This window comes from Pelobates fuscus, chromosome 7 (genome assembly GCF_036172605.1).
Source record: "Pelobates fuscus isolate aPelFus1 chromosome 7, aPelFus1.pri, whole genome shotgun sequence".
NCBI lineage: Eukaryota > Metazoa > Chordata > Amphibia > Anura > Pelobatidae > Pelobates > Pelobates fuscus.
Window position 1 is genome coordinate 151,887,286 of NC_086323.1, and position 23,196 is coordinate 151,910,481.

Sequence of the window (23,196 nt, forward strand, 5' to 3'; positions counted from 1 at the left end):
AATCAAAGTTTTGTTTCTTGCTCTTACTGCTACAAATGTGAGGTACTAACCCATTAAAGGGACACTATAGGCACACAGACTACTTCCTCTCATTAAAGTGGTCTTGGTGCAGTATCCCAGGCCCCTTAATCCTGCAATAATTACCTTACTGTGTTAACTCCACCTCTAGTGACTGTCTAATGCTGCTAGATATGATCGGGAAAGGTATTTTTCCCCGATATACACTAAATGTACAAATCAATGAGTACTTGATAAGTTCCCAATGCTTCTCTGAGACATTTTTCAAGTAAATTAAGGACACCATGTCACAGAAGCAGCAGCAGCACAAAACAGGAACACAGAACATGAGAACGAACAGAAACTTAGAGAAATTCCATAGCTTGCCTTTTGGTAAACCCTGTTCAGGTTTCAAAATCGTTTTGCTCACTTATGCCATATCAGAGTGAACCTATACCATCTGCATATCAGGCTAATCACGACCACAACGTCCTGGAGAGCCCTCATGGGCGGGATCTGTCTGATATGCAAATGGTACTTTTTAAGAACATGGCAATTTATCACTTAACGTTTAGATAATGTTTTATGAAATTTATTAAGCTTTAGCTTTGTATACAAACAAATAAAAAAAAAGAAAGACAAGAATCACAAACACTATAACTGATTTAAAAAACCCAAACCATTTTTTTTTTTGTAAAACCAAAACCAAATACAGATCTATTAAAGGCATTATAGAGTGTACATTTTAATATAAAAACCAATTTGTAGGAATACAGACTGAAAACACAAAACCACCCATTGTTCAAATACTTGTAAACTAATATAAAAAACAGTTCATCTGTAGAGTATATTGATTCATGTAAACACGGTCAGCCTTTTTAATGGCTACAGATATGTGCAATATCTGCAAAATGAACATGAACCGCTTCCATGAAGCAGAAGTAAGGTACTTGTTTGTTCCTGGACAAAACAACATACATATCAATTGGGTTTAATGGGCAGAACACATTTAAAGAACTACTTCAAGCACCATAACCACTACAACCAACTGTAGTTGTTATCGTGTCAGGAGTACCCTGGCGCCCTCCTACAAAAGGTCATCACACCATTTTAAGTGCGACAAATGAGCAATAATTATTTGTTCCGCAGCTCCAAATTATGGAAACTAAAGGATAGAAAATAAATAATTTTAGTTCCACATAAAATTATTACATACGGTAGGATAATGAGACTGCACTCTACAAAATCCAGAGGAAACCCACGAAGCATAACCATATAAGTACAAGTTCAATAAAAATGTACAAAACCATGACTACAGACCACATATGTGTAAATGGGCCATCAACAATAGAAAAGAAAAACAGGAAAACAAGCCTGGACGTGATTCGCATCTAACAGACACTTTATCAAACATGGATCGAATTATACATTTAAGTGTCTGAGTTCTCTACTTTTTCTTACCTATCACACCCTGAACTTTACAAACTATACCATTAGTTGCCTCTACCTCTCTTGTATTTGCATATACGGAACGGTCAACACTAGACGCATCCACCTCCACAGAGGAACTCTATCAAGTATCCCAGACCATCTACTGGCACCCTAGCAATATTTTACTGGACTATCTACCCTCATTTGGCGCAGCCCTTTCATATCTTTTTCCCTTTAGATGTGTTTTTTCTATTTTTTCACCCATTGTCTTACAGGTATATGGAATTATTTTCAGCGATGCGAGTGGCGGGCTAAACCACAGACAAACATTGGCAGTAACTGAATGCTATTAGTCTGTCTGCCAAGGAGGAAAGAGGTGGAAATATTATAGATTCAATATTGAAAAATCTACACATTTGCTAGCGAAATCTGTAGCACAATATATAGATAAAAGTGCCAATAGAATCTATAGCTGCAATTAGTACATTACAGTATCCTGACATGTGACAGAGATTGCTCTTCCCAACTGATATTCACATTGGCGGGTCACTGACCACCACTTGGCACAGACTAATGTGTCCAAAACTGCTATTCCCATTAGCAGGTCACCAACATACTGTATGAACAAGGGTGCATTTTATAATAGATATAAAAACAATCAGTAATTCAAGGGCTAGCATGTTGCCCTTCTGTGGTTCTGACTCTGACTCTGCATTTCTATGATCAATTTAAACAGAATGCAATACGTTCTAACCCCCTCCCCCCCCCCAAAAAAAAAAAAAATTGTATTTGCAATCTATAAGGCACTGTTAAATAAACTATTATTCATTTCATGTATATAAAAAATGTCCCAAATTTAAATAAGAATAGATGATTTTTTTTAAAGCTTAATTTTAATTCGTAAACTTTCCGATCTGTACCAAAAAAAAAATTGGGCCCAACTGTGGCTCAAAATATTTTGTTAAAAAAAATCTATTTTAAACAGTTTCAAATACTGCTTTATTGTCCATTTTTTGCAGTATGTAGCAGCAAACTCCGCACTTTGTCATATGCCCCGAGGAAAATGAAACCTCCCAGGCTGATGGCAGTTATCCTTGGGACAATCCCGACAAATAACCTAAACAAGAGAAAGAAAATCGGATTAGATACACTATAAATATGGTTTTGAATTTTGCGGTATTGAACTACATTCAATAAGTGCAAGAAAGCAGCTGGAATTGTTTTAAGGAGTCGTTAGAGAGTACATGAGCTTATTAACATCACCGAGAGATTGAAGCAGTTTCAATGAAATGAAAATTCAAAAGGATGGCAAAACATACTTGACAAATCTACTAACCTATAACCAAAAGTGCACATTGTCATAATGTTCAAAGTTAGCCAATTCACTAAACAGGGAGATTTGATGTGTAAAATTGCAAGTTCTCCAGCTCACCCAAAATCTTTTTCACCTATTATAACCTACATTTTTAAAACTTTGTTGTAAGTTCACCATAACTAACAGTTAAGTGTAAAAGGTCCAAGGCCTTTAAACAATGTGCATTTTTATTTTTTATTAAGAATGTTTGCAAGAACATCTGTATCTAGATCCATAAACACGTGAAACTTTAAATTGGCACGCTGATAAACTAGTAAAAAGGAACATTTATATTGTAAGATTAAAAACCAAAAGAAAAGCAATCTGTAGCTTCTATTCGACTAAGAGTACTAGCTACGTTTGCCAGAACTGACAATTTTGGGAGATTCAGTCCTAGAACAACTGAAATGATGATCATCTTCCAAAACTTAAGACCATACGGTTTCCTTGGTAGTCATCTCCTCTCAAACTGTGACCAAGGGTTCCTGATTTCCAATCATCTTTACAAAGCTTTAAGTGATCCATTACTGATGAGTGAAACTTAACATATGACCTGCTGCATTGTGCACAATCATGAAAAGTGGGGCGAAATAAAACCCTCATTTAACCATTAAAATGTTTCAAATAGTATTATTGTGAGGATCAAAGGCAAAGGAAGTGAAATGAAATCAGATCTATTTCTGAAGTTTTACCAGATGGAATTTGTAAGGAAAATTACATAATGGACATGACTGCATTCCTCTGGCTAGCTAGACAGTAAAACAAAAAAAATATACACATATATTATGCAATGTATGATCATATACTGTAACTAAATATCCATTGATTTTGCCTAGATTAGGTGTTTAAAAAAGATTGCTGTTTAGTGAATCAGTGAGTGTGCTGGATCTTGTATGTTACATATATATGGTAAATGTACTAGAGGTTATGCAGTCAAGGGAAGAACTGGAGTAAGTGTTGATTCACTTTTCATATTGAGTGATTAAAAGGGATGTGAAGATACTGCCGAGGTGAGACCTTACATCAAGTTTCCTGCAGGCAGTTAATTTGTTTATTACAGTTGTAATCAAAATGATTGAACCCCAATTGAAAATCAGGTTCATTGTCAAAATTCACAGACTTTCAGCTGTCTGCAATGAACAATCAAACAAAAACAATTGAAATATCTCAACACAATTACTGCTTCAAGTGGTTTGCCCAAATTCAACTGGAAATGCAACTTATAACGACTTGGATGAATGACCTCTACTGCAGTTATCCATTTTTTTCCCACATCCCAGCAACAAATGCGGACAGTGTCATGTTCTAAAAAGTGGGACAAAAGAGTAAAAGGGAAGTGTCACCATTGAATGTTTATGCTAGTTCTCCTTGTTTATATGATGACCCCACTTTTAGGAATACAGACCACTTTTGAGAACACCTACTCCACCCCAGGAGCGTCGCTATGGGGGGGAGGGCAGAGGGGGCCATGGCCCCCCTCCTTCATGCCGTGCCGTCCCTTATGAATCCTCCACCCTGGATTATAAAAAAAAAACAACAACACATTGTGTTGGGGTGGGGCTTACTGTGTGGTGGGGGCGGGGCTAAACAACATCAGGGGCGAGGTCAGTGGTGTATTTAGCCCAAGGCAAACTAGGCATTTGCCTTGGGCGGCACTAACAAGGGGGCGGCACTTGGGCGTCCCCGGTGGTCTCCCTGTCATGGGGGTCCCCCCCGGCGTACGGCTGTATTGACATCCGAGGCGGCGAAGGAGGTCATCTCACCGCTCTGCTCCCTCGCACCCAGTATGCTGATGCCGCAAGAACCGGAATATGACATCATATTCCGGCTCCTGGCTTCAGTAGACGGACCGCGAGGGAGCAGAGCAGGGAGATGACAGCTCCCTCGCCGCCTCGGATGTCAATACAGCCACCCGCCTCACCGCAGCCCCACTGGACCCCCAAAGACAGGTAGGAAGGCTGGGTAAATTTTTTTTATTATTATAATAACAATAATAATAATTAGTGAGAGTGTGTTTCTGTGAGTGTATCTGTGTGACCAAGTGTGTGTGTGTGTATGATGTATCTGTTTGTGAGTGTGTCTATAAGTTTCTGTCTGTGAGTATATGTGTGTGCATATGAGTTTCTGAGTGTGTCTGTGAGTGTGTGTATTAGTGTATCTGTCAGTGTGTCTGTGAGTGTGCATATGAGTGTCTGTCTGTGAGTATATGTGTATGCATATGAGTGTCTGAGTGTGTCTGTGAGTGTGTATGTTTGAGTGTCTATCAAATCAGCGAGAGTCTGTTTGTCATTGAGTCTGTGTTTGACTATCAGTGTGTCTGTCAGTGTGCATGTGTGTGTCTGTCAATGAATGAGTGTGTGTCAGATCAGTGAGTCGGTGTCTGTCAGTGACGTCTGTGTGTTTGTCACTGAGTGTATGTGTGACTGTCAGTGCGTCTCTGCCAGTCTGTGTCTGTTGGGAAATGTGTGTGTGTCAAATCAGCGAGTCTGTGTCTGTCAGTGACGTTTGTGTGTTTGTGTGTATTTGCCAGTGTGTGTCTGTTAGTAAATGTGTGTGCTTAAAGGGACACTATAGACACCCAGACCACTTCAGCTCATTGAAGTGGTCTGGGTGCAGTGTCCCACTCCCCTTTAACCCTGCAAGTTTAATTATTGCAGTTTCTCAGAAAGGTTAATTACCTTGTGGGGTTAACTCCTTCCGGGTGGTTAGGTGACCAAAAGTCACCTAACTGATGCTGGACATTTACACTCTGTGTATGAGGACATCCAGCGTCTGCTAAATCCACATAGGAAAGAATTGTTACAATGCTTTCCTATGGGGAAGCGTAATGCAAGCGCAGAGTAGGAGCCTGACCCAGTGCTGAGGGACATCGGCGCTGGATTCAGGTAAGTGACTGAAGGAGTTTTAACCTTTAGTGCCGAGTAAGGGGGCAGAGCAAGAGGGAGGGGGGCACTATAGGGAACTATAGTGCCAGGAAAACTTTCCTGGCACTATAGAATCACTTTAAAAGGGTGGAGTCTAAAGAGGAAGGGGTGGGTTCTTAATCAGGAAGAGGTGTGGCCTTAACCGGTAGGGGTGGGGATTAGGGGGGTGCAGCACCAAACCAAAATACACAAAAGTGCCCAGAAGACATTGGTTGGAGGTAACTGCTGCACAGGAAGTGGGAAGCAGGAAGGAGTCCCTGCTCCCCCAACATCCAGACTCCAGGAGCTGCACTGCCTCCACTCCAGCCCACAATGGATAGAGGTAACTGTGTGTGTGACTATAACTGTGTACGTAACTGTCTGCCTCTGTGTGCGACTGTGTCTGCCTCCGTGTGTGTGACTATAACTGTGTGTGTGACTGTCTGCCTCTTTGTGTGTGGCTGTCTGCCTCTGTGTCACTGTAACTGTGTGTGCGTCACACTCTGCCTGTGTATGACTGCAAGCCTGTGTGTGTGTGTGTGTGTCTACCCAAAAGTGCCCGCATGTCATGAAGTAAGCAGTTTATGGACCCCCGAGGGGGGCGGCTGTGAGCACATCAGAGATGGCCAGCGAGCTGTAATCCTCCTGCTCTGCTCTCTCGCGAGCAGTCTACTGATGCCGGAATACGATGTCATATTCTGACTCCCTGCATCAGTAGATGGACTGCGAGGGAGCAGAGCAGGAGGATTACAGCTCCCTCGCCACCTCTGATGTGCTCACAGCCGCCCGCCTCCCAGCAGCCCCACTGGACCCCAGGTACAGATCCATTCCAGCTCTCCCAAAAGTAGGGAGGTTGGGTGGACAAATTAAAATAATAATATTAGTAATTTGTGAGTGTGTGAAAGAATGTGTATGTGTCTGTCAGTTAATGCGTGTGTGTGTCAGTGAATGTGTTCGTGTCAGTGTGTCTGTCAGTGAACGTGTGTGTTAGACAGTCATTGTCTCACACATTGTTTAACTGTCAGTGAGTGTGCATCAGTGAGGGCATGTTGTCTGTCAGTCTGCCCATCCACACTGTCATCCCCACACACGCGCCCAACACTGTCACCTTCCTGCACCCTGCCCCTCCCACCCCCATACTGTCACCTTCCAACACACTGCCCCCAACACGGTCACCTTCCTGAGATCGTCAAAGAGGTGGGCCGGGAGCAGGGCCAAGTGCCACCCTGGCCAATCAGCATCACCTCCTAGAGTTGCATTGAATCAATGCATCTCTACAGGGAAAGTTTAGTGTCTCTATGCAGAGCACACAGGCAGAGATGGGCCATACTCACCAGAACTACTATATTTAGCTTATTTGGCTTAAGGCCAAAGCAGAAAACCTAGAAACATAGCTGACTTAGATATGTTTTCCACTTGGGGTATTTTGGCTTTAAAAATTGAAATTCACTTTGACTTCCAGGCAAGTCTGACTTTAGTGAATAAACTGGTAGATATGCACCCCAGATCCAATTCTGAGCACAATGGGCTCAAACGAACGTGCGCTGAATAAACACTGTTTTGTTGTCAGCAATCCCGTCTATCACAAAGAGATATATAAGCATCTCTATTCAACATGTCTGAGCTCACCACAGCAAGTCAGCACATTTTATTATGTAACTGCTGCAATTTCTAATAATGGCACTTTTCATGGTAGCCACGCGGTTACGTACACTGTATACCCTGCATGGTGTTTTTAGTTCATTTACCCCTCCTAGACACTGCTATTACTGTCATATATATCCTTTTCAAAATAGTTACATGGTAAACGGATATTTACCGATCTTCCATTCCTGGCTTAGTACACCCTACTCTTCCATGAAAACATAGAAATCTGGGAATAATATAAATATTAAAAAAATGTTGAGTTTACAAAGAAATTACACAATTTAGGTGAAAATAGCAGAGCTGAAATGTATCTCCAACGCAGCTGAGGAATTTATTGCCAAACTGTCGACTACAGATGGAGCAAAGCAACCTCTACGGATACTGTGCAATGGTGCCTCTCACATGCACTACTACATATGCAAATGTTTTGTTTGAGGACTGTAAAGACACATGTATGGGACCAGTATAAATTCAGACCTACTCTTAAGTAATGAAGATCCCCTTAATTAAATATAATCTATTTTTCGGAATACGCATTTCTTATTGATCATCCCAAATCCATCTTGTAATTAAGGATTTTAATTTATCAACATTGCATACATGAAGCACTGTGGTGAGTTTTTTTAAAAGTTAAAAGTACGCTTTTAGTTGGTTGTTCTTCTGAGCACCATTCACTTTTAATAATACTTTTACATAAAAACAGGCTTAAAAAAAGAACTGCAGATTTGCAGTATATCTGACCAGGAGATGGCTGGAATATCTCAGCCAGTCATATTCCTTCCTTAGCTACAATACTTACTGATTTCCCCCTATAAGTTAGACATGCAGTCACTGCTTATTGCTTCTCTGGGATACACTGCCTACATGTAAGTAGCTCCTATTTATCTGTATCTAGTAAACTGAAGCTACTAATGGCTGCACTACACATGCAAAAACCCCTCATTTCTTTTTATGAGGAATTGTGACATCTGTTATGCTCATATAATTGTATGCTTTCTGCCTCAAAACCAGAGGGTGGAGAAATGATGCAAGTTTCTTTTTTCCACCTCCTGCAAAAAAAAAAAAAAAAAAAAAAAGGACATCTTTAACCGTAACAAAAATAATCTGGGTAATGAACTGCATGATGCTTCATTATATGCATGTTGACGTTTTCCACTCTGCAGTGTTCTTTCAAATCTCTTCAAGGACCAATTAAAATAAACCTCCCTAACTAAGCACATTCATCTTACTGGATTTTTGTTATTTTTGTTATTTGGATTACTGCCATATAGGGTAACATTTTTAGATGGATCCTCTGTGATATATATATATATATATCATATTACCTTGTGACATCCTCATATGAACATTCAAAATATATCTGTTATCACTGACTGTAAACACCATTTCAGAGAGACCACTCCGAATATTATGTTTCAGCCTGTAAAAACCAAAACAATTTCAAAATGTTGGGTGTCATTCTGGACAAGTTAGTCCTGTTTTGGCTGAAGAGTAAATTGAATTACCAGGACACAGTGAATTGATAGGTAATGTTCAAATCAAAGCCGTGCTGAGGGCAAACGGCAAATGTGTACAGTGTACGCACGCCATCCATACATGAGTTGAAAGGAGTATCACCTGAGTGGTGGCCAGTTCAAATGGTGATTCCAACAAAAACATTTAAGAACTTTACTGCCCACCTATTGAGACTTCCTGCTGGCAGGTTTTTACTGCCCACCTATTGAGACTTCCTGCTGGCAGGTTTTTACTGCCCACCTATTGAGACTTCCTGCTGGCAGGTTTTTACTGCCCACCTATTGAGATTCCACAAAACCAAGCGTGAAAGGTAGTTGAAGAAAAATAATGGATACATTTCTACATTGTGAAGGCAAATGATTAAAATATTTGGCAAATTATGCTTCCTTGCACAAATCCCACAGAGGGTGCAAGAAAGTTTTTTTCTACATCCTTAGGTCAACCAGTTGCAAGTCCATATACTGAAGTGTGGCTGGATTTAATATCAGCAAATGTTTTAACATTTGCAGGCATGAAATGCAAAAATTCATTACCTTCTCGAAGGGCAATTCTAATTGAATTGTCACCACTAGACCTCACATGCAAATGAACAGTTTCTCTGGACACCAATATATTTGTACAGGAGATCGGACTAAGGACGGGAGTGTTTCTACTGAGCAATGCTTTCATACAATTAAAGTAGTCCAGTGTTTGACAATCTCCTAAACTCGTGTTCATCTGGACTACCTTAGGATCACTAGACTCCCAAGTTCACAGGACCTGAAGTTGTAGAAAGCACAGCACAGGATTTTTTTTTTGCTTTATACTCCTTTTCCAAACACTGTTTGGGTGGCAGCCTTCACTCTTTATCCAGATCACTAATGTAAATGGTCAGTGATTAGCTTTATAAATTGGTGATCCCAAATAAAATAAAAAAGGTTCAACTAGGTATCAAACGAGAAAATGTTAATAATACATTATGGAATGATAATTAACCCCCTTACAGCACTATCTTTGGCTTATAACAAGCTTGTTTGTCCTCAACTACCTATTGTTCCTGTTACATTTTGTTTTTCTCTCATTTGGTAAATTCACGTTTTATTGTAAGGCACTGCGTAATAAGCTGGTGCTTTATAAATATCAATATTAATAATTTAAAGTTATCCAGGATTTTCTAAAGCATTCATTTTAATGAAGTTGTTATGGTGCCTGAAGTGTTCCTTTAAGAACTGTCCAATGATGGTGTATACTGTCACAGCAATATGTTCTTTAAAGACCCTACTCCAAAATGGAAATCCCACTCAATAACTGCTGATCTGCATGGATAAATATTCAGTACACTGCAAGCTGGCAAGAGTTGTAACTGGGATTACAACTAGGTTTAACATTTGGTCCATGAGAGGTTCATATAATATAATATTATAAACAATATGGTTCATACCCTGAGACTCCTTGAGTTCTCCAAATATCATTAAGGGCCAGTAAGACATTACCGCTTGCCGTGCTTGATCCGGTCTAAAAATAGACAGCAGAGGATGACATATCAGTTTATTATTTCAAAGCAAAAAATAAAAAATAAAACACCCCTGAACATTTGATAATGAGTCACTGTGACAACTACTACAATTACAGAGAAAAAACAAACAAACAACAACAAAAAAACTACTTTAACATGAAATCAAGGGGTTTCTTTAAAACAAAAAAATCTCACCGGGATAGGTGGTGGGGATTTGTAATGCTTTATGCTAGGACACAATAATGAATGAAAACACATTTGGAGTAACCAAGTGCCTTGACCAGAAAATGACAATGTTGAATGTGTGTTAACAATATATTCATTCCCTTACCTTTGCAAGCATTATGCGTGTTTTTGCTACATCGAGAGGTGTTGTAACGGCTGCCGCAAATCCACCTGAGAAAGAGAGAGACATTGTTACATCACCTTCCCACAGGCTTTATCATCATAACGTGCAAGAAGACATGATATTTAATATACCACTATAAAATATAATAGAGTTCTCATACTAAGGATGCCCTCAGCCCCATAGCAACCACTGCTTCTCGCGTAAGTTATAGTAGGTTGAAGTTACAGACCTTCCCAATTACTGTCTGCACAGAGTTGCTCAACAATGCAGCAATTTCTAAAAATCACTGCAGCTATGAATCCGCCCCCAACTCATAGACGTCACAGGAAAAAGCTTAGATTTCTCCCTGGTCATACTTGCAGGAGTGCAGATGCTATCAGCTTAAGCAGCAGTTTTGTTTTTCATTTATCCAACCATAGCGTATGCCATGTTTATTGTGCAGTCATTAAATGGGAAAAAAGAAAGCAATGTCAGAGTCCAGTTTTCAAAAGTCACACTTGGCTACCCTCAAGTGGTTCTGTTTAAAACCGGACAAAATGTGCAGTCCTTGATATCATTATCAATCAACAGAAGGACAGATAATATAGGATGATGGACAATGGAGCCCAAACGCAATTCTAGCTCACTGGACCTTAGGCTGATGTAGTCTACAAATCCCATCTTTGCTGTTTGAGAATGATGAGAATAATAGTGTGTAGAGGCTGGGGTGGCAGAGTATAGATGCAATAAAAGACAGCATAGGATTATAGGAAAGTAGGCAGCCTCTGAATAAATAACTGTGCTAATCCTATCAGTCAACAAATAAAGAGCTGTTTTAGCATGAAACGCATCCAGCCAAACATACCCCTACTCCCGGTCCATACACACAAGGATTTTTTTTTATTACTATTTTCAAAACAAACTAGTTGTTTTTTTTTTTGATAATAACCCATATAGAAATGCAGATAAAGTGTCTCCATTTGTGATGACAATGTGGTCTGTAGAATTTTGCGATTTAGAGTGAGTCTGTACGGTAAGGTACGCTTTGGGTACGCTAAGGTTCGCTTTGGGTACTGACCGTCACACAAGGAGAACTTTGCTACAAATATTAAGGTACACATCTATACATGCCGACATTTAATTATTTTTTTAAAAATAAATTTCCTGTTTTGTTTCAGCTATTTATCTTATGATGCATCTTAACACACATGTGAAAAGCACATTGTTGCAGAATTTTTTTTCTGTTTATGTGAAACAAACATAGAGATAAGCAGATGCACAAAAAGTAAATTTTTTAAAATAAAAATGTGTGGTGTCACTAAACACCAAACTGTACTGAGCTGAAAATGGAGCTGCAAAATTAGGACAGAAAGTTGTAACTTGGATAAATTCCCCAACTCTGTTATTGTCACAGATGGGATATTGTAGCTTAGATTATAAAAATCAGTTTTTCATGTATCTGTACTCTCTTGTGAACAGACAGATCAACCTACACTTGCACCCAACACAGACTGAAGGGAAAATGGCTATCTGAGCAAAATCGAGGTGGTGGTCCATAGCAACTGTTACATCACAGGGTGCTTATCCTAAGCAAAGTGGCAACACAGATATGATAGAAAAAATGAACATGATTTAAGTTGCAGTCTATAGTAACTCAAGTGTCAAATGCTCAGACAGCATTATGCATGTGATGAAAACAATATCTCCCGGGATTGTTTTGTAACATTAGATATCTTTAGTAGGTTGACTTCATGAGAATCCGTCACACGGTTCCAAGAACAGCGCCGGAGGACAGGCAGCCGCTAACGAGACAGGATAACAGCAGTGTTACTGCAGCTGTCCACCTGGCTGCTAACTGGCACACAGAGAGATTATAGACTTGAGGTTGCTATACACTTATATTCACAAACAATCCCAGCATAAGTGATTGAACAGCACAAGGATAAGCTTTTCCATTGTCAGCGGCTGTCCAGAGAACAAACATAATTCAGGTTTTAATTAGCACCTTCTCATGGTAGAATTAAGGTGGCTTTTGCACCGATGCCCTTGATTTGCTCATGAAACCCACATGCAGATACACAGCTCCTCCCTGCAATGTGAGAGCTACCCTGTCCCCACGCTGGGCTTTGCACCTAGAACTGGAGGTCACACAGTAGCTCTTAAAGGACGACAGACTTCTAACATGTACATTTCTCATTGATGCTTGTTTGTTAAACAGTGAAGGTCAATTAGTGAAGGATGATAATTCAGCAATCAATTAATACTTGCAGGATTTGACTATGAACCAGGGAAGAGAAAGATGGCAAGCTTTATTATCAGTGATAAATGGCGAAGTTTCTGCGATGCCTTGTTGTGAGACAAAAGAGCAAGTCCCATGGGTGATATACTTTAGCAGAGTACTGGGTCCCCATTATCCAAGTGGTTTCATCTAGAGACCTGCTTGACCCGCCAATAAATATTCTGTGCAGAACTGAATTGCTAAGTTTCCTGAAGGCATTTTGGTGCCAGAGGGGCTCCTTGCAAGTTTCCTATAGGCTAGTTGTAGTTATTGCCCAAGTGTGACCAGATTTGGTGTATAACTCATACGCTTTCTCCCTAAGCCCATGAACAATGATGCCTTGTAGTTTTTAGATCGGTCGTTAGGAATATGAGCTCTAACAGCTCTTCTATTTTATATGTGTCATCCCCCCCCCCCCACCCCTTAAAAAGAGAAAGAAAAGTATTATTAGATCCACTTTAACATTAAAGGCCATGGCAGATATTGTTGTCATTGTTCTCCCTTATCCCTTACATCAGGAGTCTTGCCTGTCTGTTTCTTTGTGCCAGGATAAACCCCAATGAATGGTCGGTGGATGCACAGGAAAGTAGCTGCCTATCCAGTATGGCATCTACAGCTAGATGACTAGAGCATGGATCTCAGTATCCGTACCAGAGTGTTTTAGGTACCATCAGTGCTATGTGAACATCCCACACAGCTGAGCAAGTGCGAAATCCTGGCTGTCTTCCAACTCCCAGACTGGTAGTACTATGCACAAAGAGATGTGTGTTGTGTTAGAACTACCTGCACACTGTGTGTTGACACTCTTAGTAGGGGCAAAAATGGAAATGGTCTCATGGGCATGTAGTGAAAGTTAAGATTGAAAATCTTAAAGATAGAGTTGATAATATGGCTTTTAGAACCACTCTACTGGAAATTACAGCGATCCCACTAAAATTCCCAAAATTGCAGTAATAACAAATGGTATTAGATAAAATCTAATAAGTATCCAGGAGTAGGTTATGGTGTACACCTTTAAGAGTTAAAACAGAGTTTGATATATGAAAGAAATATCTGTAAATAGTTGAACTGGATTGCTGAACATAAAACTGGATATATTGCTTCTAACAGTATCAATGCTTATTAGTCCAATTCTTTGTAGTCTCTATTTGATACTGTTGGCAAAGAAAGAAAGAAACTGATACAGTCTGTGCAATGTTAGCTATTCAGTTAGCTCCAGCTATAATACCAGCTGGGGTTAAACTACTGAACAAGCTATGATAATATAGTACAATATCAATGATTTTTCTTCAGAAGTTGGTGATATCAATATATGTACACTGTATGCAATATACAAATACTTTAAGATCCTCCGTTCTACAAATAAACAGAGTAGAAATCCATAGTGTATACTGTGTACAAGATTTTAATGAAATAATAAGTTTAAAATTTGCACTCACAATTTGCAAGTCTAAACCAAGCGTAAATGGGTGAAAGTTTGTTGCTGGGGGCAGTTTGCACGGTCCTGCAGTCCGGCCGGTAGATGAAAGACTGAATGGTGCCGCGTGAGTGTCACTATTCTCCCCTTCTGCGTTCCAAATTCAGCTCAGTAATATTTTTGCGGTAGATGCCGAAAAGTATTGCTGTCCTTACGCATTTTGTCTTAACTCACTTCATCACAGGCTATCTTTTTATCATGTACTTTTTAAGCTCTCTAAGGGGTAATGGCAAGGGATGAGAAGAGCATGACTTGCTGCTTACTGTATCTTCCCAAAAATGGAGGCTGATACACTTCCTGTAGAAGTCCTACCCACAAACCTACAAGGCCCTGTCCCAGTTTAATTTTGCCATGAATATATTTAAATTAACTTTTGTTTATTAACATTTGTTTGTTTTAATAGTAACTTTTGTCACAGCTTGGTAACCACCTCAACTTGCTCAGATGTTGCAACAACTTTAGAAAATATGATTGTGAATTTGAAACATTATCATTGAAAAGTAACTACTGCAAATACATGATACAGTACTCCAGAGCTATTGTTCACTGGTAAAATAAAATGGCTCTCCCCACAACCTTATTCTGCAGATCAAACACACAATGAGACTGCGGCTGCTTAGAAAGCCGTTGGGCGCCAGGAAACAACACGCATCTTATTAAGGTAATTATCTTATTTGTTTTTGTATAATGTGCCTTTAATGGTCTTTTCCTTTTCTTTCTTTTTATTTTTCACAGTTTGTAAAACATCTTGAATTTGCTCAGATGTTGCTTCTAGAAGGTTTTGGGCCTTTGGGCAGTTGCAACCATTTCTCTATGTCTCCTGACACCACTTAATCTACGCTGCTGTCAAATCTGTCACAAGTTGTGAATCATAGTCTTTTGCAGGAGTCTTAGAAAGCCCTCAAGAGAAGCTCAGGGCAGACAGCTGTGCTCTGCTGCACTCCAGTGAAATGGTTGTTCACATAATATTCTTTCTTTTTAAATTTACACTTTTCTTTGAGATTACAAGGGAATCTGATTGACACCTTTTAGATTTTAACCAACGCAAATTTGTCAAAAAACAAATTGGTTGTCTTTCAACTACACACCTTTTTTTTCCCTTTTAGTGACCTCTGTAACGCAAAACAACAACTGGAGTGATTACGTTCTAAACAAACTGGCTTTGCAAAGGAATGCTACGCTGCTGAGCTTAATACATTTCCACAATTTCCCTCCCTTTTTTGGGCTTTGTCCGTTCAACAAATAATCCTTTGCACCTGCAAAAGCTCCACAGACTGCTGACTGCCAAGATTCAACCGCTTGGCCCTGCTTCCATGACCAGAGATCCTGTAGTTAAACACAAAGGGAAATAAATGTTATTCAATATTTTAGGTTTGTCCAAAAAAACAAAGGGAAAAAAAAAAACAACAAAAAACACATACTTGGCCTGTTAATTGCAAGACAGACAATTAGTCTTATGGATTATTTTATATTGCCTTAGCAAGGGACCCAGGAAACATAATTTTTCCAGATTTATTTGGTGTTGGGAGAATTCTGAAGTAAAAAAAAAAAAAATGCAGGCAAAATGCCATGTTTTTAGAATATACATATTTAGACACTTTAGGACTTTTTCTTTTATCTTTCTTTCATAAAGGTATAAATATTTGTGCAGCATGTCCTTGTGGAATGCAGACAATAAATGTTTAGAATGGCAAATAAGACTAAGGTATGGATATGAGGCCCTTTCCAAACAGGAGAACAGGAGAACCCCAAGTGTATTATAGCTATCACAGCTTGGTAGAGGACAATATGAAGCAGCAGCTATCTACTGAAGCCTTGCCATGTCAAAAACAAAAAATTGTAATACATGTCAAACACATACAATTATCCTCCAAAAAACAAAACTCTGTTTTTCCAGGTATGTTTGGGGACCGACCACGTAAGTTAATCAATTATTTATCATTGATAGGGTTCAATCAGTAACAGCGAAGATTTTTTAATACACATTAATCAGATCGCACATCAGTCCTACCAACTGTCAGCTAGTCCTTTCAGAGCAGCCAGGAGCACATGGATTTAATAAGACAAGAAGCAGCCAAACCTAGCCCCACCAAAACACTTGAAAGTAAATATGTTCATATAAGGTTTTATAGATGTTTGACATGATTGCTCACACTGATTCCTTATCACGCACAACAGTATTGTTCTTATTTCATCGTCCTCTCCAACTACGTTCTCTTCAAACCTTTCCCTTTAGTGTTGAATTTAGTGCTGAATTAGATATATTGTAGAAGGAAAGAGGTGGTGGAATGAGGTGGGGAAAATGCAGAAGAAAGTGGCACAATAAAATGAGAAGGGGAGGTGGGATACCAAATGATAGAGAGCAGGTGAGATGAGGGAAGTTAGACATGTTGTCGAGAAAGGGATGCAATATTGTTGGAAGGTATGAGAAGAGACAAGAGGTTCTGAAAGAGAAGAGGTGGTATGATGCTGCAGGAAAAAAAGATGAGTAGAAGGAGAAAAGTAAATGCATAGTTTTTGTGGGACAAATGAAAGTGGGAGGAAAGAATAAGCTGGTAACGGTGTTGAGAGGAAGATGAGACTTGGGAAGAGATCAAGCATATGTATATCTTTGTCAATGAAAGGAATCGGTATATTTCTGCCACTGCATCCCAAGGTATGACATATAAAGCAAAGTATTACCTTCCTGAACAGAATTGTTGAGCTTTACCCTTTCATCAGCTTACAAGTCAACCAACCTTTAGTACGAGCAAGATATGTAATGATTAGAGTTTGTGAAGATCAGTGTAACTGAAAAGCTTGGTGCATGTGAAAAGTTTTTTTAACAAAAGTTTTGCCAACAAATGTATACATATGAAGAAAAACCTATTTAAAAATAGGTTTTTCTCCTGACTCAATTCCTCGGCAGACACTCAATGCTGAGGAATTGAGGGCCAGGGAGAGCAGAAGAGACCTCCCACCAGACGTCCCTCTGTTCTCCACCCATAGCCACCACAGATCATGCATAGTGGTTGCTATGGTAACTTAGTATCTGGTGCTGATAATGCTGGCTAGGGAGTATAGGAACAGAGTGACATGATATCGCTTTGTTCGGACTCTGGCAATGAAGCCAGCATGTTGGGATTTGGTAGGAGTGTCTCCAAGCAGGGCAAATCAATACAGATCAGAGGAGCAGCACATGACTGGTAGTGGGTTTACAGGAATGTAACATCCACCTCTTTCATGAGGTTGCGGCAAGGGAGCAGAGGGCTAAGTAAGGTATGACGGTTTCCCTTTAAATCTACAAAATGTAGGTCAGTCAGTGTGCACAGCAAATACAAGGATAGAGAGAGAACTACTGTGTACATATCATATCCACTGCACCATTTAACATCAAATTCTTCATCTCCGATGGAGCCAGAAGCTCCTTGCGGGGGCAAGTTAATTGGTTGACAGCATCAGGCGCGGTGCAATTTGACTACTTACTTTGGCAGGCAGGAAGGGCAGTGCTGGAACTAAAAATAAGACTACAGCAGGCTGTTGTGGTTATTGTACTTAAAGTGATCACTTAAATTACATTGATAATGGAGAGAATAAAAGGGACTGACTAGTCACCTGTGATGGTTGTTGATGCACTTAGTAAAGCCTAAAGGTAAGGTGAAATGTTATCTCCCTTATCTTTATCAGACTTGATTACTTCACCTTTCTATATTGTTTAACCAAATTCAAAATATGCTGTTGCCCCTAAGCTCTTCAACATACCCCTGTCTGATCATGCCTTTCTCTCTTTACTGATCACCTGCCAGCAATCTGTTCTCATAGTTCAAGGTCTCACATACAAGTCACTTTACAATATGCTCTTTACTACCTCGTATCATTATGCTACCCATTATCTTCACTTCTCACTTACATAACCCTTACCCAACTCCCTTGTTCATGTGCTTCTTCCCAATTCTGGTCATTCTTATTTCTCCACATCTACTTCAGGAGGAAACCCCATTCCTGAATGTCAGGAGTAATGTCCACCTTTGTCCGGCTAATGTGACTGTACATGGAGAGTGAAGCTGTGATGCACATGACATGTAAGTGTATTTTTGTAAAGAGTTAGGCCAAAGTAGAAAAAAAACCTGATGTACTCTCAGAACTATGGCCCCAAAGTCGAGACACCCACACTAATAACTGTGGCAACCCTGGTCAACATACACAGCTTTCAAAATGCTAAAAAGTCATGTAAACTACCCAATAACAATTTAAGATACAATAAAACTATTTTGTTAACCACATAAGATTGTGAATGATATTCCTATCAGCTATTAGTTAATTCATTTCCCATAATACCCGGCATAAACATGTTATGAGAAATGCAGTTTCTACCTATCTGGGTTGCCAAATTTTGAAGAACTGTAAGTGTCTAAAAATTGCGTTCAGTGCAGAACTTTTATTTTTAAAGTTCTAGAGAATTGAAGAAACCAAATAGTTTTGGCATAGAAAAAGAAATTTTAATTGGGAGAACATAATGTCCATCATTGCACATAAATTTTCAATTTCTGGAATTCCTTCATAATATTAATGAGGCATTAACAACATTGTAGTCTTTTGGAACGCTTGGCAATATTGCTATATAAACACTTTTTTATGTTGCTTTCGTGGTATTTGTTAAACCATATTTTGCTGTCTGGGACAGTGGCTTCAGGCCTTGTGTACTGTGAAAACATGTAAATAATTCAATTTAATTAAAAATTACAGTACCCATTCTTACCATTAAACTCCCAGAGAGCAAAAAGCCAAGAGATTATTCTGATATAGCTGCAAATGCCCTGGGTATATGTTTTATTACAGAACTCCCCTCGGCAGACTTTATATTAAATTTCCAAAGAACTTGTGATCTCGAGGTTTCCTTACAAATTAACTCCAACTGGATGTATCCCCTAAATAGTGAAATATACTGAGCTGATACTGAGATGCCAAACTAAAGCCTTAATAGCATAATACATGGTTATGTTTTTTTAAACACTGGTATGTTGAAATAAATTGTGAGAACCAATTGGCAACTCATTTTCTTTAAAAGAAAACAGAGCATCACATAATAAAATGGTTAACACAAGTTAGAGTTGCTTTGCAATGGTTTATTTAGTTATTGTAATTTCCAGAAAAATGTGTCAGCTCCCATTTAATGACAACTGTGACAACTGTCCCTTATTACTGATTAGTGCCAATATAGTACCCTGCTAGGAATTTTTAAAAAAAAAAGCAATACATAGTAACAATTTCACCATTAAAAGGAAGGTTTAAGCAATATCAAATTAATATAACAAATGAAGGACTTAGATCCATATAGTGTTAACCAAATAACCCATTCCCAACACAAAAACCCAGTGAATCTTATCAATGTATGCAAATATATGCTAACAATACGCCATTCATTCATAACCATATCTTCCTTGTGAATCTGTCTTTGAGCCCACCAATCTCCCTATAGGCACATTGTAGGAACCCAGAACACTTCAACTCAGTAAAGTGGTCTGGGTGCAGTATCCCAGTCCCCTTAACCCTGCAAGTGAAAACATATTGCAGTTTTAGAGAAACTGCAACATTTTCACTGCAGGGTTCAGACTCTCTCTAGTGGCTGTCTATGAGACAGATGCGCATGAGTACATTTATCATCTTGCAAAACTCCATAGGAAAGCATTTATTATATGCTTTCTGATGGGAAAGGCCTAATGTGCGTCTGTCGCCCACCACGCATGCGCCGTAGGTTCCCCCTTGCACTAACGTTGGAGGAGTTGGAGATGGAGCTAGTGTCGAGGGACCTCGGTGCTGGAAACAGGTAAATGGTTAAATGGTATTTAACCCTTTTTTTTCAGGTGGGGGTGAGTGCAGGGCGAAAGAGTTACTGTAGTGTTAGGAATATAGCTTTGTGTTCCTATACGAATTCACACATTTAACCTAGGTAGAGGTCCATTCATATTGAGAATTTTTACCCATTCACACTGAAATCCCAACTAGTTACCTTAATAATCTGCCCAATCTTCCTTCTACCCATTCACTATGAGAGCCTAACCTTTACATCTGCACACTTATTCAAAGAGTCTACCCTCTGACCTTTAACCTTGAGACTGACATTCCACCCACTGATGCTGCCACCCTACAGTTTCCTTCTGAACCTATGCCCACAGGTCTAGAGACTCTGATAACCTGCCCATTCACATAGACACTTACCTTCTCAATGTTATTCTCTGTGTGAGAATTGTCAGCAAATCACAGTGAATTTGAAGTAAATTACAAATTTATGATCAAAGTAGCCAAACTGAAAAAATTCTCCGAATTACCTACGCACCCAGTTCAGCTAACTGGAACTGGTATGTAACCAGGGGTTCTCATATACAAAGACAAGAAATAAAGAAATATATAGTGTAATATCTTAATTTATACCAGTTTAATATATACACACTCACAAGTAAAAAACAAAGTAAAAGTGTCCAAAACTCACAGATGTCCCAAAGGCTGCAAACCTACTGATATTTCCCCATGGAAGCTCCACTCCTGGTGTATTTAACCCTTACGCTCCAGCGGTAGTTAAAACTCCAGTGCCAGCTTCAAGGCAATCTCAATGTGCCATGACTATAGTGTTCTTTTCAATCTCTCCAACATTCATTGATGCCATTCATATATTGTGGATTTGGGTAAAAATGATTGCTTTCATGTTACCTTATTAAAAAGGTCAGTTTTAGCATTGATCACATCCAAGCAGTGGTTGGCATAAAACTGGCAATCTTAAAGATGGTGCCCCCGCCGCAACTGGGTATGTATGGCACCGAGCCCAGTGACATCACCGAGCCAGTAGAGAGAGATCGGTGTAGACCAGAGGACCTTTTACTTAGAAATTAAGTGGAGAACAGTTTACAGCTCTTGAAAAAAAGTCACAAAGAAGAAATGTGCAGCTTCTTCCCTTATTGTATTCATCACTACTACAACTCGCATAATATAATTTTTTACTGGCTTCAAAGGATTAAATACACCAGGAGTGGAGCTTCTTTGGGGAGATATCGGTAGGATTGTAGTCCTTGCGGCACCTGCATATTTTGACCAATTTTAGTGTGCTTTTTACATGTAACTGTGTATATTCATGTTTTTTAAATTGGTATAAATTCAAATACTACACTATATATTTCTTTATTTCTTGTCTCTATATATGAGAACCCTGGTTGTCTACCAGTTCATGTAAGGCAAATATACCTTCTTTTTTTCACAGTTGGAAGTGATAACAGATAATTATTTAATACACATTGCGCCAGAGATATTTTTTTTTGTTGGTATTCGCACTTTGATGGAATCTGGAGGAATTCCAGTCTAGTTAACAGCACTTTTTGGCATATATATGCACAGTTTTTATTTATTTTTTGCACATTCATGCACTTTGTATACAAAAACAAAACACTTTTTTTGATTAAAAAAAAATATTACGGCCTTACATTTTTGAATTTGCTTCAAATTTTCTTTCAATACCGAACAATTATCACTGACCCGGCCTGACTCTTACCCAGGTACCGTGGTACCATGACAATCTACCCATTCCCTGAGTGATTGGAATAATAACCTGCAAACTCAGTGTCACACTAAGATGTCCGAGAAATCTATCCATATGATCTCTTGTGAATTCATTTATTTGTATTTTTATTTGTATTTATAATGCAACATTCCCTTCAGACGTGAGAATACTTTTTAAAGTTACTTTTAATATCATCTTCAGGGGACACCTAATGATATTACATTTAAAGAATCCACTTGACACATGAGTTGTTATTAAACAAACATAAAACCAGATGTCCTGAATGTAGATGAGCATGCAATGGGTCTCGGAGTATAATCTTTTTATAATTTGCAGGATGTGCAAGAGACATGTCCTTAGCTTACATTTAGAGGAATGACCAGATGAATCCTTCTACAAGTTTTTGGCTTCAGAAATGGTTTTCCCAAAAGGCTACAATTACTTAAACATTTTTTTTTCAATAGAGGAATTCTCGTTAAAAATGACCAATGGATTCATTTCATGTCATCAACAGCAGAATAATGTATTACATTTAATGTGCACCTGAAAGACAACCAAATAGTGGATTCTCTGGAGTTTAATTTTAAATATTCTTTACATTTTTTTGATCTCCTCTCCTAATCAAAAGGATTTCTCATACATAAAAAAACCAAACAGGTTTATTAAAGGAACACTTCGTGCACCACAACCACTACAGCCCCATGCAGTGGTTATGATGCCAGACACCTCCCCCAAATGTAAGAAGTCAAAATAAAACTTTTATTAATGGTTTGACTTCAAACCTGTGATCCGTGAAGCGCTGCTCCCTACCTCTTCTCTAAAAGGAAGGCAAGTGCGGGCAGGCCTCTCCCAGCACAATAGCCACTAAAGTACTCTGTAGTTGTAATGGTGTTTGGAGTATTCCTTTATCTATAATACTTAATATGTATTTTTAAATAAATTTATTTTCTTTCTTCTTAAACAGACAAATGCTATTTAATGTGCATTTAACTCTGATTGTTGTAACTGCTATATACTAACACATAAATATAAAAAATACAATATTGGAATACAACTCTGTGGCTGGAGAAGTTAACATTTCAACTAGAAAACCCATAGAAGAAGAACCATAAAGCCAGATTATACATTAGTAAGTTTAAAAGAGCATCTCAATGTTTTCTCTTTTTAACCTTAAGCAGAAGTTAGTCACATATTTCTAGGCAATCCGTACAGAAGTCATCCTTAAGGGGATGTCCTACACATG

At 38.9% G+C, this 23,196-nt stretch overlaps 1 protein-coding gene across 1 annotated transcript in view; it reads right to left on the minus strand.

Moving 5' to 3' along the window:
- Positions 1 to 2,370: 2,370 nt before the first annotated feature.
- Positions 2,371 to 23,196, minus strand: part of SLC25A26 (solute carrier family 25 member 26) — a 131,002-nt gene continuing 110,176 nt past the window's right edge. Inside the window, exons 7-10 of the mRNA XM_063427542.1 lie at positions 15,682 to 15,751; positions 10,674 to 10,738; positions 10,268 to 10,341; positions 2,371 to 2,545 (exon numbers count right to left, since the gene is read on the minus strand). Of these exons, the coding sequence (XP_063283612.1) occupies positions 2,428 to 2,545; positions 10,268 to 10,341; positions 10,674 to 10,738; positions 15,682 to 15,751 (327 nt within the window). The 3' untranslated portion in view covers positions 2,371 to 2,427. The remainder of the gene's footprint in view (positions 2,546 to 10,267; positions 10,342 to 10,673; positions 10,739 to 15,681; positions 15,752 to 23,196) is intronic.